This window comes from Battus philenor, unplaced genomic scaffold (assembly GCF_028537555.1).
Source record: "Battus philenor isolate CCGP_79_NKW_IND1 unplaced genomic scaffold, ilBatPhil1.0.hap1 SCAF_17, whole genome shotgun sequence".
Classification (NCBI taxonomy): domain Eukaryota; kingdom Metazoa; phylum Arthropoda; class Insecta; order Lepidoptera; family Papilionidae; genus Battus; species Battus philenor.
In genome coordinates, this window is record NW_027181679.1 from 3,956,071 (window position 1) to 3,974,529 (window position 18,459).

Consider the following 18,459-nt stretch of genomic DNA (forward strand, 5'->3'; position numbering starts at 1 on the left):
ATTCGGAAAATTGAGTATCTATCATGGTCTTAAGATGGTTCGACATCTAAATATTTGTTGCCTTAGACTTATTCGCACTAAGCCGAAGTAGTGTCGGCATATAGTGAACTTGGCCGACTACGAAAAGATACAAAAACATAGATTTGGTATTCGAAACGTACTTTCGTAGTGACTTTTTTTCATAACTCTGTAGTTGCCACATTTTGTCAACTGCCTGTTAACCTGTGATTTCCGACCGACGCCAAAATAATCGTCTTGTTAACAGACGACGGACTTCGAGCAACGTCTGAGTGAATGCTGAGGAAACTTTTCATTATATTATTCTCGCATCCGACAAATACAAGCATTCCGTAATAGCGTTCTTTAGGGGACAGTCATTCAATCTACTTCACGGAATTGTCTTTTATTGCACACAGAATAAAGAACCTCCAATACACCGAATCGCACAAATAATTTCTTTACCACATTAAAGTAACTTAATATTAGTAAAAATCTACGATTTTTGATAATAAGTAATCACAGCAAAGTTGAAATCTTGCACGATAAACATGGTTTTGTTTTACTGGATTAAAATACGTGTTTATAAAATGCATTTGTGACAATTATATTATTCAAATATTGATATTTTACGTGAAGTCAGCTAAAACAGTAGGTTGATTTGGAAAAATTGGTTGGGGTTATGATAAGACAAAAGACAAAATCTATTCGTGTATCCGAATTTTTCAAACGGCGGGAAATAATGGGTACTTTCTGACGTATTACTGACATTTGAAATATGTTGAATGCCATTTTTAAGCGATATTAATGTTAATAATTCGCGTTTTTACTATCAAGTTGTATTATGGTTTTGCAAAATACTGGTAAATTTAGAGCGGAGAGAAGTGAACATAAAAAGGACGCAGGAACATCTTCCTCGCTTACCAGGTATTTGTTATTATTTACAAACAATGTTTTGGTAGAGAGATATCTATTTAATTTTTTTGATACTCATTTTAGGGAAGAATCTTCAGAATCTCGGATTCGTACAGCCGTAGAAAATGATAGAATTGATTCGAAATATGGCTTTGATAGAGTACGCGACACCAAAGAACGAACAGGCTATCTCATCAACATGCATACTGTAAGTAATATTGTTACAAACAAAATTATTATTATAATGTCATTAGTTTTATTTGAAAAATTTAAATATCAAAAACCTTAGGCATTTTCAAAAGTATTTGTTTCAATATTTCACCAATTTAAATTGTTGTAAATACATGAAAATTTTATTTATTCTAGGCAGAAATACTTGACGAAGACAAGCGTTTGGTTGCAGCAATGGATTATTACTTTATTGAAATGGATGGATCTCGGTTCAAGGTGTCTTTAATGTTTCAGCCCTATTTCCTTATTTCATCTAGAAAAGAGTGTGAACAAGAAGTTATACAATATTTATCAAAAAAATATGCAGGGACCATATATAAAATAGACATTGTTGTGAAAGAGGATTTGGATTTGGTACGTTTTATTGCTATAAAGTGTTTACATATTTTTTTTTCATAGAGCAATGAGTAACACATCATACATTTTTTTTTTAAATCAATACCATTATTCAAATATAAATATAAATTTAACATACAATTCTTTAAACAATTTTAACTAACTATATACTTATTTTAACTAACTATATTTTTAAAAAAGTTCTTTTAAAGTTCTTTTTTTTAATTGGACTTTAAAAATACACTTAGTTTAAGTCGTAGACCCATAGCGCCCAATAAAAGTTATACAATTGTTCAATTTACAAGATATTTGTATTTATTATAGTAACCTGGATATTTAATAATTATATCCATCTTGGATCACTCACAGTGGTCACTTCTACATGTCCCAGTGCCATCTATAGAGCCAAATTTCGAAATTAGAATCATATTGGGCTTATCTATATTAAGATAATTTAACTAAATATACAATTATTATATATGTATTCCTTTTTGTTATGAATGCTACTTTTCTATGGACATAACATTGTGAGTATTCATTATTTTGTGTTTAACTATTTTTGCAATGAAATTTCTGTTTTATTTTTTGGTATTTGCAGATGATGTTATTTCTTTTGTATAATGTTGTTTTATGATTCTATCAGCTTTAATTTTTTTATATTATAAAATATAAATTATTGCTTTTGCTAATTTGAAATTTATGTATTTTGTCATATTAATGGTTAACATAAGAGATGTTATATAATTAGCAACTTTCTGTTAATGTTTAATGACATTGATTATAAAATCAAAAGATCTTTGATCAACCTTAAATGATTACCTTATCTTTCTCTCTCTATCTGTTGTATATTTGCCATATTATTGCACACAAATTAAAAGTGAAATTACTTGAAAGAGTTCAGTATAGTACCCAGGCATTTGATTTGCTTGTTTGATTTACCTTGTTAATTTGGATTATACCTTTTGGAATTTCAGAAACATTATGTAAATGTAGTTAAAAGCTATTGCATTTATGAAGGGTTATTAGTTCCAATGTTTCAGTTTTTCATATGTCAGGTACTATATTGGATTGACTTTTATTTGCAGCTTAATCATCTATCAGGAATAAAGCAGCGTTATATTAAATTATCCTTTATGTCACAAAATGAAATGATGAAAGTAAGAAAAGAGATATTGACGGCTGTTAACAAAAACAAGGAGCGAGAAAAGAAAGATGTGATTTATTCTGAAATGTTGACTAATGCACTGACTAGTGCTGCAGCTATTGAGCATGCTAAAAAGACCACTGATCATATGGAAAATATTATTGATATAAGGTACATTATTCACTATATTTATAACTTTTAACATAAAGGATGCTGCTGAAATTGAGCGAGGGGCAAGGAGTTATAGATGACTAAAATAGTATTGTAAATTAATGTTTATTGTATAATAACACAATTAATGGCAATTTTAATTAAGAACATGAATAATAGAAAGACACTTTTCTGATTCGACTATGTGTAATACAATGTCAAAAAAATGTGGATTGTTAACTATTGGACAAGACTGCTTTTAGGAATTATAATTTTAAAAGTATAACTTAATTTGATACATCTTTAGATGTTCTTTATGTTACTTTGTGTACAAATCTTTACATTTCCAGTACTGCTTTGCCAATAGTTTAAAAAATTCATACTGTAATGGCTTTTTAAGGATAATAGTACTCTTTGTAAGAAAAATATTTCTAGGGGTTAGCCACTATTAGCCCAGTCGCTCCTTTTCAGTTTGACAATGGTTCAAACAACTGTCTACATGTTAACCTTATGTGTCACCAGTGTTATAATTAATAATTAAATGTTATTTAAAGGGAACATGATGTGCCATACCATGTCAGAGTTTCAATAGATATGAAAATATTCTGTGGTACATGGTATACAGTAAAGAGTCGAGGAACTGATGTCCCTATATTTACAAAAAGAGATGACATACTTGAAAGGCCGGACCCTATTGTTCTTGCTTTTGATATAGAAACAACTAAGCTTCCACTTAAGTTTCCTGATGCACAGACTGATCAAATTATGATGATATCTTATATGATTGACGGACAAGGATATCTGATAACTAATAGAGAAATAATTGCTACTGATGTTGAAGATTTTGAATATACACCAAAACCTGAGTTTGAAGGGTAAGATTAGTTTTTATTTGACTATACCTTTGCTGTAACGAAAAACAATTTGTTTTTAGGAAACATATTTTATGGATAATTTTTAAGGACATTTTATTTTTAATTATTACATCTGTAACACATATCTCTATGATAAAAGTTTTGTTCAATGTACTGTTCAATGTAATGTATAGTTTTAAACAATTAATGCAAGCTAGCATTGCATATACCGTAAGGTGTCGAACCTTGAGGAAGAGTACCCAGGCGCAGTCTAATGTACGAGCGGAGAAAGAGTACTGCCTCTCTCATTCGCTGTGACGATTTGTAGTCAATCAATCCAAATAAATATAGCCAAATTTTCAAAATCAAAACAAGTAACAACTTGGACTCTGTGAACAATATATTTCTGCCTCATTTGAGCCATAATAGTGCCATTAGTACAGATAAGCTAAAGAATACACGCAACCCCAAACATTTCCTTAAAATTATATAAAATCAAATTGTTTTGTTTTTCTTGTTTGGTTATTTTGGAAAACAAGTTAACCCTTCTTTAATAGAATTTTCTTCTAGGGCAGTATAAATTATGGATTTGTGTCATCAAATTATTGATATTTTATTTTCATGCTCTATTTCTAAAATTTTCAGACAATTTATAGTATTCAATGAAATAAATGAACTGGATTTGATACAGAAGTTTTTTGACCACATTATGGATGTAAAACCGCATATTTTTGTCACATACAATGGTAAAGTGAAATTTTTGATAATAAATCTTTTTCTGTTCGTTATAATTTAAGACTTCTTGTTAAAGATGTGATTTAGTTTGTACTAATATTATTTATACGTAATTTGTCTTTAAGCACTGTTACAAAGTATGTTTTTCAAAGATATTCTACTTGATCCATTCTGCTTGTGGCAAGGATTTCTAACAATTTGCTTCATATTTACTTTGATAACTGCTGGTATTCTAAAGTACCAAGGCTGGTCAGATACGTTCTTTATCGTCATCACTTGAGACTTCAATAAATATTTGCATGATTTTAAAACTTTATAACTAGTCGAAAATCGTAGCTGAATAGTGACCACAATAATGTAAACCAATTACTGTTACCATTTGTTAAATCGTTTTTTGAAAACTAACAAAATAGTCTAAATTTTGCGCCAAAAAAAAATTAAATTCGAATACATAATAAGAAATTTAAAAATTATTTCCAAATAATATTTTTTTTTTCGTGCCAGTGAACATTTTTTAAAGTGTAATTTAAACATTAAAACATTTTTATATAGATTAATTAAAACATATGAGATTGTTATTACAGGTTATAATTGATATTGTTTTCCAGTTAATGTTATATATGTAGTTTATGCTATATACTTTTTACAGGTGACTTCTTCGATTGGCCATTTGTAGAGGCGCGTGCTGCTGCCTTGGGCCTGGACATGAAGTTGGAGATTGGGTTTAGTAAGATTACTGCGAGAGATGGAACTTACGCTTGCCGGCCCGCCATGCACATGGATTGTTTATGGCAAGTGATAATTTCATACAATTGTATTGTACAGGATGATTAGTTATAGATGTAAAAGGCTTATAAGGGATGTCTGTATAGGTTATTTGTTGTCAATTAGTAGTATGGTACACCATATCCAAAACTAGTTGTTTTCTGATATTATAATTGACATAATGATAGTATGTGAAGAATTTTGTTTCAAAATTCAGATTACAGTACCCAGCGATTAATATTGCACATCGACCTTGGGAAAGAGACAATCAGCTAATTTCGGCTTCGTAGAGCATTATCTCTGTCCCACACACTGTTTGTATTTAGTGCGACAGAGATAACGCTCAACGAAGTCGAAATTAGTCGATTGTCTCTTTCCAAAGGTTAATGTGTAATATTTATCACCGGGTATTGTACTACTTATTGAAATTAATTATTGTTTACTGTCTGTGTATTCAGACTTTGTACTACCAGATGTTTTGGCTTGTCACATTCTAACACAGTTTCAGAGTGATAACTTTAAGAATGATTGGACATAGTAAAAGTCTAAATTATTTTCTGATATGAGCTATACCGCTCAAAGCTATATCCAATCACCCTGTATATTATGAAAGTTGTTAAAAATAATAGACTAATTATGAATACATTTGCAGTTGGGTGAAACGTGACTCATATTTGCCAGTAGGTTCTCAAGGCTTAAAAGCCGTTGCCAAGGCTAAATTGCGTTACGACCCTGTGGAGCTGGATCCTGAAGATATGTGTAGAATGGCGGCTGAACAACCACAGGTAAAACATAGTATTCACATTTTATTCAGTGTTGCAACATTAACAAAGATGAAATTCTAATTCATAACCACAAGGATACTGCCTAGCTTTGAAGACATTATATTATGTAAACGATTTAAAATTTGATAAACACTACAGAAGTGTTAGAAATTGGTTTAAGGTTCTTTCAAGATATGTTTTACTTTTTTTATTTAGTAATGTTTTACTTTTTATTTTACATGCTAGGATACATTTAACTAGTTTCATAATGATAAACAAAAAGTATAATGACAACCATAGTATAGAAAAGGTAGAATTATAAATATGTGTATAACATGTGCAATATATACATATATACAAACAAACATACATATGTATACAACATATACACTTATAATAAACACGGTATAATATATATAACAGTATAATACATATTATAAATATGATACAATAATAAATAAAAACATCAAACTGATTTGAATCGCAATTGCCTCAGAAAGAATAAAAACAGAAGAAGAAAAAGAAATGAATTAATAGATAGATAATCATAGGTCTAGTAAATAGTTTTAAATAATTTTCTTAAAAATAAATAGGTTTTTCTATGTTATATTCTGTTTTACAGTCATGTTTGTTATTTATGATTCGCCTAGACTACTAATAAAATTTATAAAAAGCTATTTTTAATCCTGAATGTATTACATACTTTCTATTCAAATTAATGCTAAAACTTAAATTGAAGCAGGCGTTAACATGTTAACTAATTCCAGGTGCTGTCAAATTATTCTGTATCAGATGCGGTGGCAACATATTATTTGTATATGAAATACGTGCATCCGTTTATCTTTGCGCTTTGCACCATCATTCCTTTGGAGCCCGATGAGGTAAACAAACTGTATTTGATTATTTAAACATTAAATGTAATGTCCGGTGACACAGTTAGGTAAAGTTGCATTACAATTAAGTAAGGTAAGCCCGTTCACGTTACAGGTGCTCCGTAAAGGCTCCGGCACCCTGTGCGAGTCGCTGCTAATGGTGGAGGCGTTTCACGCGAACATCGTATTCCCGAACAAGCAGGTGGAGGAACTCAACAAGCTTACTGCGGACGGACACGTGCTGGAATCCGAGACTTATGTTGGCGGCCACGTGGAGGCTCTAGAATCTGGTATAAACATCAATTAGTAAATGAATTGTGGTAACTGCTATTAGCAGACATCGCCGTTTCTTTAAAAGACATACATATGTTTCTTGAATATGTACATGAAAAGTAGTTGCGTGTAAATACATCTTGAATCTTATTTGCACTTGTTGATGCTCACTATAATTATCTGTCTGTCCCTTTCGTCGATTCATCCCATATACGCCCACAGCAAGGCATATGCTTCCCCCATTGGGATGTACTGGTACTGTCCATTGGAATGGGATATACTGTATTGCCACGCTTGACAGGTAGGTTGGCGAAGGTAGAGTGATATTATATAGTACAGAGAACGCTGCTTCCATCCTCTGGAAACTTTTTTGTGGACAATGGCAATGCAAAATGTGAATTATATATAAGACTATCCCGGTAATCGAACATGCGGTCCACTGACTCACGAAAGAGCTCTTGCCAGAGCTATGTGTTACTAATGCTTTGTGTTATTGTTTAAAGAAAAAATTACAGTGTCATATATTATATACACATACTTACTATATATACGCAGTGTACATATAATTTTATGACTCGTCTAAACAATTCATAAGGTATATACATTAATATATATACATACATAAATAATAATATATATACAGTGGTAGTAACAGGTACAAAAGCTAATTTTAATAGATATGTACATATATATTTTAATATGTGTAATTGCGGTATTTGTATGTTATGTTGCAAGTATACATTTTTATATATATATATAAAATGTGTAATAATAATAAGTTAATATGATATAGTAATTATATATAATATATTACAAGTTGACTTCATTTAATAATCATATTAAGGGATATATATTAAAGGTTTAAATTTAACCAAACAAAAATGTGTCTTAGAATTTGAATTCACTCTATGTCTTCCCTTCTTTTTAACTTTACGGGATCATAGATACAATGTTTATTTTTATTGAGATTGGTATTTATTATAAACTACAAAATTATTTTACTAGGAGTACATCATATTAGTAACATAATTTATATTAAATTACAACATTATTACAGATTATACATTACAGATTATAAACAAAATTGTTAATGTTTTAGGTGTGTTCCGTGCCGATATCAAATGCAAGTTCCGCATAGTGCCATCAGCTGTCGAGAAACTAATAGAGACCACGGAGAAGACAATGAGGCATGCTATAGAAGTGGAAGAGGGTATACCTTTAGATCTGGTGACGAATTTCGACGAAGTCTGTACCGAGATAAAATCCAAGTTGCAACATATGAAAGATCACCCCCGGAGAGATGAAAATCCTTTGATATATCATTTGGATGTCGGCGCTATGTATCCGAATATTATTCTTACTAACAGGTTTCTATTTTTTGTTGTTCCGAAATTATTTTTCTCTACGGTTAAGATACAAAAATAAATATGGTGCATATAATGTACATATATGGAATGAAGGGTAGACGGTGAAATATTTCGTGAATGAAAAAGAAGCCTTTGCTTTTACTTCTTGCCTGTCTGTGGACATATATTAGCTTTCAATACAAGAGGGATACTAATACATTAATACTTTTTTGACAGACCACACCAATAATTAACATCAGGTGTATGTATAAAATATATATGTAATGTATTTTTAAACCAAATAAATTAAATGTAACGACATATGAGATATGCAGGGGTTAGTGGAGGGTTTAAGAGTTTAGTTTACTAATGTTACGGTCTTATAAAACTGGTTAGAAGCGGCTCGCATGCAGTGTTTTTTAACGGTCATAACAAAGTAGTCCATGCACTTTGTGGACGGTTGTCCTATATCCAGAGGTCATCAGTTTTGTGCATTATATGACCTGCCCACAGTCACTTCAACTTGCCAATCCATTTATTTTATGGCCCCCGTTATTAGGGGTACCTCTGGTACTCCCCTATTTTGTTGAAAGACTTCATTCTTTTTATAAAAATATATTCATACAGTATTTAATGGAATCAGGCGTTACCTCGCGGAAGTCCATCCTAAGTAAGAAAAGGACCAATATATAGCCATTTATAGCAGTGGTAGTCACGGTAGTCAGTACAGAGTCACTCTGTGTTTGGCACTAATTGGTGTAACATAACTCCCGAAGATACCCCGTGGAGGGGTGAAACACGTGTTGAGTAATTTGGTGGTGGCGGTTGTGTGATTCGCATTGTTTGCCGCATACGCATTTATCAGCGGGCTGGCGGGCGGTGCATTTCATTGCACGACTACCACTGCATGTGCGGAAGTGGCTAAATATTGGTCCTTTTCTTACATTCATACAGTCTTCTAACGTAATTAACATAATCTTTATCACTCATCTATTCTTTGTTCCTTTGTTTTCATCACCTTCCATCCATCACCTCACCCCTAATTACCAATCCATTGGGCTGTGTTAGTTAATTTCGTTTGTTATAAAGGCTGCAGCCGTCTGCGATGGTGAATTCCAGCGTTTGCGCGGTGTGTGATCATAACCGTCCAGAAGCCGCATGCCAGCGACACATGGACTGGATGTGGCGTGGCGAGTATTGTAAGTAACGCTTAACATGTCTATAAAACAACAAACATTTAATATTATTAATAGGCTCTAAGAACCTTCGAAAAGTCAAGACGTTGATATGATGTCCATTTAAATTTGACGTTCCATGTTCGGAATGTTGATTCTATTGAATAGATTTAATGTTTGAATACCAGTATTGGGGATAATTGTCGCATATATATTTTTAATGACGACTGAAAAATATGAGTTTACATGGACATAGCTATTGACATATAATTTCTGTATGTGTTTATCTAAGCGATCTTAGAATTGGACGGCATACTATTCTGATGAAATATATAAATAAAACATGTATCCAAAACCAAGCATTTTGGAGTTATATAGATATGAAAGGCTTTGTCGAAATATGTTGATGTCATTAAAGTAGATAGTGAACTTACGTCACGTATAAAAATTATAGTGAAGGCAAATATCGAGTCAAAAACCGAAAGCGCTGGTCTAAAAAAAAATTAAAAACATAAGCGCCGCCGCCTCGAGCGTTGGCTGGATATTGATAATACAATCATTACTCCCCCCCACTTTTCTACGCGCGGTACAGCAGTTTCGGTACCATTAGGAAAAGAAAATATATTTTCTATAACTATGCTGTAATAGACCACACGTCGTGATGGGAGGTAATTTTAGTAGCAGAAAGACTCGCAAAGATAATAATATCTTATATGTTCTTTGCTTTTTGCATTGCACAGGTTATTAATAGCTTGTCTGTAAAGGCAACTCCTCGTCAAAATCTGGAGTACTTTATAGTTAAGCTATAAAGAGTACCAAAAAAAAAAAATTCATAAAAGTATTTCTAATCTGTGCCAAAAATATGAAGTTTCTTTTAAAAAAAAAAACTTGTTTTTATTACCTTTCTCTACTTTCATGTAGCACAACAGTAACAAGTTGATAAGTTTGAGTTTTTATCGTTGCTGTATTTCTCATAAATTCTAAACAGAAACCCCTTACGAGTAAATATGTGTATAATAAAACTTTTATCGACAGCAACTGCAGTATACGAAAGCATTAAGGTACCATGGCGGCAAGGAGTAGATTTTTAAATACTTAATATTCGTTAATTGTCGAATGAAACAAATTATTCCAGTGCCAGCATCAAGAAGCGAATACCAGCGCATCCAACAGCAATTGGAGACTGAAAAGTTTCCACCTCTCTATCCCGGCGGACCCACCAGAGCTTTCCATGCTTTACCTAAAGAAGATCAAGTACTGTAGCATATATTTCTGAATTATTATCGGCTTTTTCTTTATAAATAGAAATATTTATATTATCCATTTATAATTTCAGGCGGCTTATGAAAAAAAACGTCTAGCTGATTATTGTAAGGTTGCGTATAAGAAAACGAAAGTGACTAGAACCGAAGTAAGAACGACTACAGTTTGTCAAAAGGAGAATTCTTTTTATGTCGACACAGTGCGAGCTTTCAGGTAAAAGCATTTATTAATACTATATTAAATGAGTTTTTCACATTTCAAAGCGTTCATCTATGGCTGCTTCGTGTTTAATTACACCAATATCTCACATTGCTTCGTGGTTATGTTCCAAAAAACGCTTCTCGAAAATTGAAACGACGCAAATTAACATTTTTTTATAGCAAAACATGTAAAGATCGAAGCTAGGCTACTTTCTAAGAGAAAATTGAACGAAGTAAATATTTAAAAAACAAAAATGATATAAAATTTTATTACATACATGAAAAAAACATAATAAACTATTTAATTGATTAATTCATAATCATTCAAACAATTAAAATTAATCTTTATCTGATGACTCCATAGTTGTTGCTGCCGTAAGTCGACTTTCTTTCACAAACAATTGGTACTATGTTTGTTGAACAGATTTTTTTCAATGTAAATTTTCTTGTAGCAATTGATATTCGCAGCTATCGCCTGGGACGCTTTAAAACTCAGACTTTGACAGGATCGTTTTTTACAAAAAAAACCTACATAGCTTCGTCAATCAAACACATCGCTTTGGAAATTTGTTTGGAAGTTAAATCATCTTCTTCATTAGCAAGTTGCAATAGTTCTTCATAAGAGAATTCTTGGTTATACAAGATCTTCTCCATACCTTCAAAATTAGAAAAATTAAAGATTCTAACCCAAAACAACACAACCTTTAAAGTCTAAAATTTTCACTGCCGTTAGCATAGTGAAAATTAGTACTAATTAGGCACCGATGCATCTTCGAAAAAATGCAAAATGAAACGACAAAGCGATGTATTGGTGTACTGTACAGTCATTGGAAAGTAAAACGCTTCAGTTGATTCTATGTGTTCTTAAGATCTAAAGCTAATGCTCTATTTATGGGTGAAAATTGACGTTCGCGATTGATAAATGTCATACCTGTATATATGGATAGCATTCATTGTGTAAGGGTAACATTTTGTTATATTTGCAGCAGTAGGAAATCACAATCCAATTTCAAAATTTATTTATCCAACATAACATTGAAAATGGTTAAGATCTAATTCCTAGACCTATGATTATTAATCTGTTAATTCATTTCTTTTACTTCCTCGGTTTTTTTATTCTTTCCGAGGCAAATGCGATCCAAATCAGTTTGATGTTTTTATTTATTATCGTATTACATTTATAATATGTATTACACCCTATTATAAATATATATATATATGTTTATGTTCGTATGTTTACATATATGTTCCGTACACGTTAACTACCCATTATTTGCACTTTTACCTTTTCTATACTATGGTTGCCTTGTGTAATAAGACCGCTTATTGCACTCAGTATGCAAAAGAAACTCAGGAAAACCATGTATTTTTTTAAATAAAACAAAATTTTATATTTAGTAAACATTGAAACAGTCTGGATACGAATATATCATTATTAAGGTTTCTTTAAAGTGAAGTGTAGTAACTTGTAGCAAATAAATGTTATTTGACTTTTTTTTTTAAATCAGTCGCTCGTAAACTTAATTGAGCTTCGTATAACTTAGGAGCATAGTACTGAATGTAGCGTAGCGGTAGAAGGCTGAGACTATATGATCGCCATAGGTGCGTGTTCGAATCCCGGGATACAATCTTATATATAATTAATACCATTTGAATTAATTATATGGAATTTTTACTGCTGATAAAAAACGTCCTCATCGTACCATAATACCACACTGCGATAGCCAACCTGCCTGCCAAGCGTGGCGATTATGATATATCCCCCATAGATATCTTTAAGGGAGGCTAATACCTAACAGTTGACGTGTATGGGCTGTAACGACGACATCTGGATATAACACAGGGATCGTCGGTACGAGTACAAGGCGCTGAACAAGCAGGCGAAGGCGACGGTCGCCGCCGCGATTAAAGGCGGCGACGCGGCTGAAATCAAAAGCGCAAAGAGCCGCGAGGTGCTGTACGACTCGCTCCAGCTCGCCCACAAGTGTATCCTCAACTCTTTCTACGGCTACGTGATGCGACGCGGGTAAGTCCCCGCTTAAGTGACCGTGCATTCCTTTACCTCCACATTTACGTGCCGTTATAACCAGATGTCGTATATGTATATATATATAAATATATATACATATACGACAATAATACATATGTATATTTGAATAAAACGTTAACATACATATTTTAATTTACTTTCAGTATGTTGGTTGACTAAAAGCTTCAAAAAAGAAGATAATCGAGTGCATAGTTGCATACAGTTATTGTAAAAGAGATATATAAGATATGAGAATATTATAGAGGCGGTTACTTTGAGTCACTAAAAATAAATTAACGACAAATTAATTATTTTTTGAATCCCTAAATTAAGAGAGAGGGATAATCGCTTTATCACCATTTTAGTCGCAGGACGTTCACTGTTGGAAGCGGCTAGCATTCAGCAGCTTCTGACGACCTTAACATGGTCGTTTCTCTACCTTTTGGGTGCACGTTCTATGCAGCGTTTGTCGTGGTCTCCAATTCATAATCTCAAGATCCAAGCGGCCATTTGATAATCATTTGTCCGTTTATAACTCTGGATTTTGAATATCTCTAACTATAACATATGTATTAAAATAATAAATTTGTTAATAATTTTATGTGCTTTTAAGGTTATGGAAAAAAAGATATTTTTTTATAAGGAAATCTTTTATAAAACAAAATTAAATTCACACTTGTAACGGCTGTTGGCGGTATATATTTGATCTGTTATCTTTTCAATGGCTAAGATTATAAAGTATACACTAGTAATTATTAACTTTAATTGGTAAATAGAAAATTCGAAATGAATACTTTCAATAAATATATTGGTGTCCAGAGCTCGCTGGCACAGTATGGAGATGGCGGGCATCGTGTGCTACACGGGAGCTAACATAATCATGCGCGCGCGAGAGATCATCGAACAAGTTGGCCGTCCCCTGGAACTGGATACAGACGGTAATGTTATTTTTTTTTTTGTTGCTTTCTTTTCCCCCTTCATCAATTAAACTGATCACTCTGACTGATCATTGCAGTGGGCATCTAGGAACAGAAACGACGACGACTTATTAGGTAATAGAGAGAGAAGTTTAGTTTAATATTCTGCCAAATGCCATCTTTTTGTGTTGTGGGATTCTTCTTATTATGGTCTTGTAGGTAATGACAACAAAAAATCCAAAGTAAAAGTGTATATTTTGATTATCATGACGTTAATATAAAGCGCTCTGGCGTGGGATTACCCTGTTTAAAAAAATATTAATTAGCTGTTTCGTTAAAACTCGGACTAATAATTGCACGTATATATGTTACTGTTAAATATTTCAGGCATATGGTGTGTACTGCCATCATCGTTCCCTGAGAACGTGACCATCACGAGTACGCATGCCAAGAAAAAGAAGATCAATGTGTCTTATCCTAACGCTGTCCTCAATGCTATGGTCAAGGTATCCTCTCCTTTTTCTTTTCAGCCGATATACTGCAAGCCATAGGTCTTTCTCAAAGATCGTCACCACGATGACTGGTGTTGCGCTGCACGCATCTAACGACTTCTCGCAACGTTTTAACTATGTTGTCGGTGTACCTAGCGGGGCGCCTTCCGGTGGCGCGTCTACCTGCTCGTGGTCACTCGAGAACCTTCCAACGTTACATATTTTGGTTAGAACTTTGTCTTCAGATATTCCGGTATTTTGGATGAGAAGATATTTTGGTCAAGGTATAAAAAATATACACATTCTTGATATTATAATTCTGAAATTAATATGCATTAGAATCTAGGCGATAACTTTAAGAAGCTATATTATACCATCTGTATTTGAGTTATGATTATTTTAGTATTATTACATAATTAGCATATTTTTTTCATTTGAAATACCTTAGATGGACCATCTTTTTATGGGTAAAGCATGTTACTTACCATGTTTTTCTGATATAACGAAAAAAAATTATCTCCTTCTTATTTAATTTTATTTATTGTTATTCCCAACAATTAGCTCGATTAAGTAATAATAAAAAAGATAAACATAAGAAAATTATTTAAAAATTTACACAGCTATAAAATAAAATATTTTTATGCCATTTGGTACTGACAGTACCATAAATATAGAATTCTAATATCTATATATTTTTTTAAAAAATTATCAACAATTTTTCCATTTTACTATTTTTATGCTTTTGTTATAGTTTTTACATTATTTATGGAGGAATTTTTTAAATTCTTTTTATTTATGTAATAATGTGTTCAGGATTATTTTACGAACGATCAATACTTCGAACTGAAAGACCCCGAGGCGAAGTTATACGAGCAGCGAGCAGAGAACTCTATTTTCTTCGAAGTGGACGGGCCGTACCTTGCGATGGTGTTGCCCGCTTCCAAGGAGGAAGGCAAGAGGTTGAAAAAGCGGTACGCCGTGTTTAATTTCGATGGTTCGCTGGCAGAACTCAAAGGTATTGTATTTAGAATCTTTGATAGCAATTTATTGTTTATGATAATTCATCTGATGTAATCATCAAGCTGGTGCTTGGCTATTTGTAAGTTTTGCTAAGGTTCAAGTTAATTTCAATGCTCGTGTAAAAATACGATTATAGATTATGAAGTAATAAACCTGACAAATCTTTAACTATTATGTAATAGTATTTTATGTTCGAATTTAAATCATTGAAAATATCCAATTTTTTCACCTTGGATCTATTATACTAGATATACAAGAACTCCATATGAGACCAATTTGATATAAACTGTAATTAAATTGAGATACCCTTATAATATCGTGCTTCTACTAAAAGCTCCAAGGATTCAAAACGCTTTCTGGTTTGAGAATAGCCTATATTAAATTCGGAATTATTTTGTAATCATGTTCAAAATATCACTTTAATAAAGTTATTTGTTCACAAGTTTTGTTGCTATAAAATGTTTATAATGTGATAACATTTTTTCACAAAGTCATTGTTTAATAAATATTGAAAATTGATTACATGATAATTCTGAGACTTTATAAAGGAGTGTATTGTAAAGCCGTAAAAAATTATCCACAAAAAATATCTTAATTTGTGCAGCCTTGATAAAGGTGTAGTAAGCTTATTTTTATTTTTTTATCTCTTCTCTTATGTGTATATAACCAGTAATTATACCAGGTAATTATCAGAGATATTCCAATATATACATGGTAATTAGCGATTATTTATTAAAGGTTTCGAGGTAAAGCGTCGAGGTGAACTACAGCTAATTAAGATCTTCCAGTCGTCTGTGTTTGAAGCCTTCCTCAAGGGGAACGATTTGAAATCGTGCTACGGTGCGGTGGCTAAGGTAGCGGACTATTGGCTGGATGTGCTGTACAGCAAAGGATCCAACATGCCGGATTCGGAGCTGTTCGAGCTGATATCCGAGAACAGATCTATGTCGAAGAAGTTGGAGGACTATGGTGGACAGAAGTCCACATCTATATCTACGGCCAAACGGCTTGCGGAGTTCCTGGGTGATCAGATGGTGAAAGATGCAGGGTTAGCTTGCAGGTAGGTTCATAATAAAATATGTGCTTTCTAATTTTTATTTATAAACATTGCTCCTCTTACAGGCACACTAATCAAACTAAGCCATAGCACTATAATAGTCTAAATTATATTGATTTTTTTGGAATTTTAAAACGTTTTCGTTATAATAAGTAAATCAAATTACGGGGAAACTTTTTTACATTGCAGTAATATCTACCTACACACTACTCACATAGCTTTATCTTAGAACATGATTCTGGTTTTGTGTGTAAGCTAAAATGCCTGTATTTGTAAACAGATAAATAATATAGAACACCATATTCTATGTAATGTGATTATATTGAAATGATATATTTTTAGAAATTTTTATTAAATTAGTACAATAGTAAACATTTCATTGTACTTTCATGTATTTGTACATTTATTTTATTATCAAAAAATTGTTTAAAATAATTATTTATACATTTAGCCACTTTTCTAAAGCATGGCGCAGTTGTTTCGGTGACACTACTTAAGTAGTAAGTTATAAATTAAAATGTTTTGTTCTCAGGTTCATTATCTCTCGTAAACCGGACGGTGCGCCGGTGACTGAGCGAGCGATCCCGCTGGCCATCTTCCAGTCGCCTGCAGGGGTCAAGAGGCACCACCTGCGCCGCTGGCTCAAGGACAGCAGTGTCACGGAGGACATCGACATCCGCGACGTGCTCGACTGGGGCTACTATATCGAACGACTCAGTGGCGCCATACAGAAGATCATCACTATACCCGCTGCCATGCAGGGGGTTAGTACAACACTAATTCACGATAAAATCTCTTATTTATGTCTAGATTTGTCTTTAATATTAAATATTATTAATATTGAAAACTCTATGGATGAATTCTATATATACACTCGCAATTAGGTATTTAAGAATACATTTGAACTGGCGTGTCACAGTCATCATCATCATTTTAGTCGTTGAACGACCACTGCTGGGCAGGTTGAAAGCGGATTGCATCCATAGTCTTCAAACGACCCCTCGTCTGTCGTTGAGGGTACCTGACCGCACCCGCACCGCATTCGCCGGTCATTTGAACAATAGCCATTTGTTATGCTTGCTCACTCCAGCTTGCAAATCAGTTGTTTTATGTCGATTGCATTACTAATTCGATTTTGGTGACAAATCCCAAGTCTAGCCCTCTACATAGCTCTTTTAAGTCTAGGACATTTTATATTTTATATGGCTATGTATAAAAGTATCGAAAACCGGATATACTCATACAGCCATTTACTTTCAACTATCCATAAGAAAGTAAATAATCGCTTTTAATAATTATATTTCCATATGCTATTACACTTTCTTATATTAAGTGTATATGTTATACACATATTTATGTCTATGTATGTTTTGTACACGTTAACTACAACTTTTGTAAGAGATTGCCTCGTGTGGTAAGACCGCAAGTTGTACTTTTTTGTTTATTATTATGAAACTATTTAAATGTATCCTAGCATGTACAATAAAGATTATTAAATAAAAAAAAAATAACTTGTTTAACGTAATTCTTCTGCAGTTGGACAACCCAGTGCCGCGCGTCCAATACCCCGACTGGCTGCACAAGAAGATGCTGGCCAAGCAAGACAAGTACAAGACTAGGAAAATAACAGACATGTTCAGTGCAAAGCCTAAGGAGTTGGAACAGTCGCATGATGATGACGCGAATGATGAGGCGGCGGGAAGTCAAGCTGGTGATTGCGTTGTAAGTTTTTTACGTTTATATATGTTGACAAAGACTGTGTGGATATTAAATTGACTGTCGGCACAGTCAATTAATACGCAATACGGATACTTAATTGACTTCTGGTGTAGCAACTTTTTAATTAATCACATTATGATAATAATTTCAAGAAATATTTTAAAAATACTATCTACTATATATAACTATTTTCATTCAATGCATAC

General features: G+C 32.8%; 1 protein-coding gene across 1 annotated transcript in view; it reads left to right on the forward strand.

Annotated features, from left to right (window-relative positions):
* Positions 1-801: 801 nt before the first annotated feature.
* Positions 802-18,459, forward strand: part of PolE1 (DNA polymerase epsilon catalytic subunit 1) — a 31,497-nt gene continuing 13,839 nt past the window's right edge. Inside the window, exons 1-21 of the mRNA XM_068762938.1 lie at positions 802-924; positions 997-1,120; positions 1,279-1,497; positions 2,565-2,794; positions 3,328-3,648; positions 4,273-4,373; positions 5,012-5,153; positions 5,780-5,912; positions 6,659-6,772; positions 6,879-7,053; positions 8,136-8,403; positions 9,472-9,581; positions 10,693-10,811; positions 10,894-11,033; positions 12,864-13,046; positions 13,869-13,987; positions 14,354-14,472; positions 15,271-15,472; positions 16,216-16,537; positions 17,067-17,298; positions 18,071-18,256. Coding sequence (XP_068619039.1) covers positions 842-924; positions 997-1,120; positions 1,279-1,497; positions 2,565-2,794; positions 3,328-3,648; positions 4,273-4,373; positions 5,012-5,153; positions 5,780-5,912; positions 6,659-6,772; positions 6,879-7,053; positions 8,136-8,403; positions 9,472-9,581; positions 10,693-10,811; positions 10,894-11,033; positions 12,864-13,046; positions 13,869-13,987; positions 14,354-14,472; positions 15,271-15,472; positions 16,216-16,537; positions 17,067-17,298; positions 18,071-18,256 — 3,642 coding nt within the window. The 5' untranslated portion in view covers positions 802-841. The remainder of the gene's footprint in view (positions 925-996; positions 1,121-1,278; positions 1,498-2,564; positions 2,795-3,327; positions 3,649-4,272; positions 4,374-5,011; positions 5,154-5,779; positions 5,913-6,658; positions 6,773-6,878; positions 7,054-8,135; positions 8,404-9,471; positions 9,582-10,692; positions 10,812-10,893; positions 11,034-12,863; positions 13,047-13,868; positions 13,988-14,353; positions 14,473-15,270; positions 15,473-16,215; positions 16,538-17,066; positions 17,299-18,070; positions 18,257-18,459) is intronic.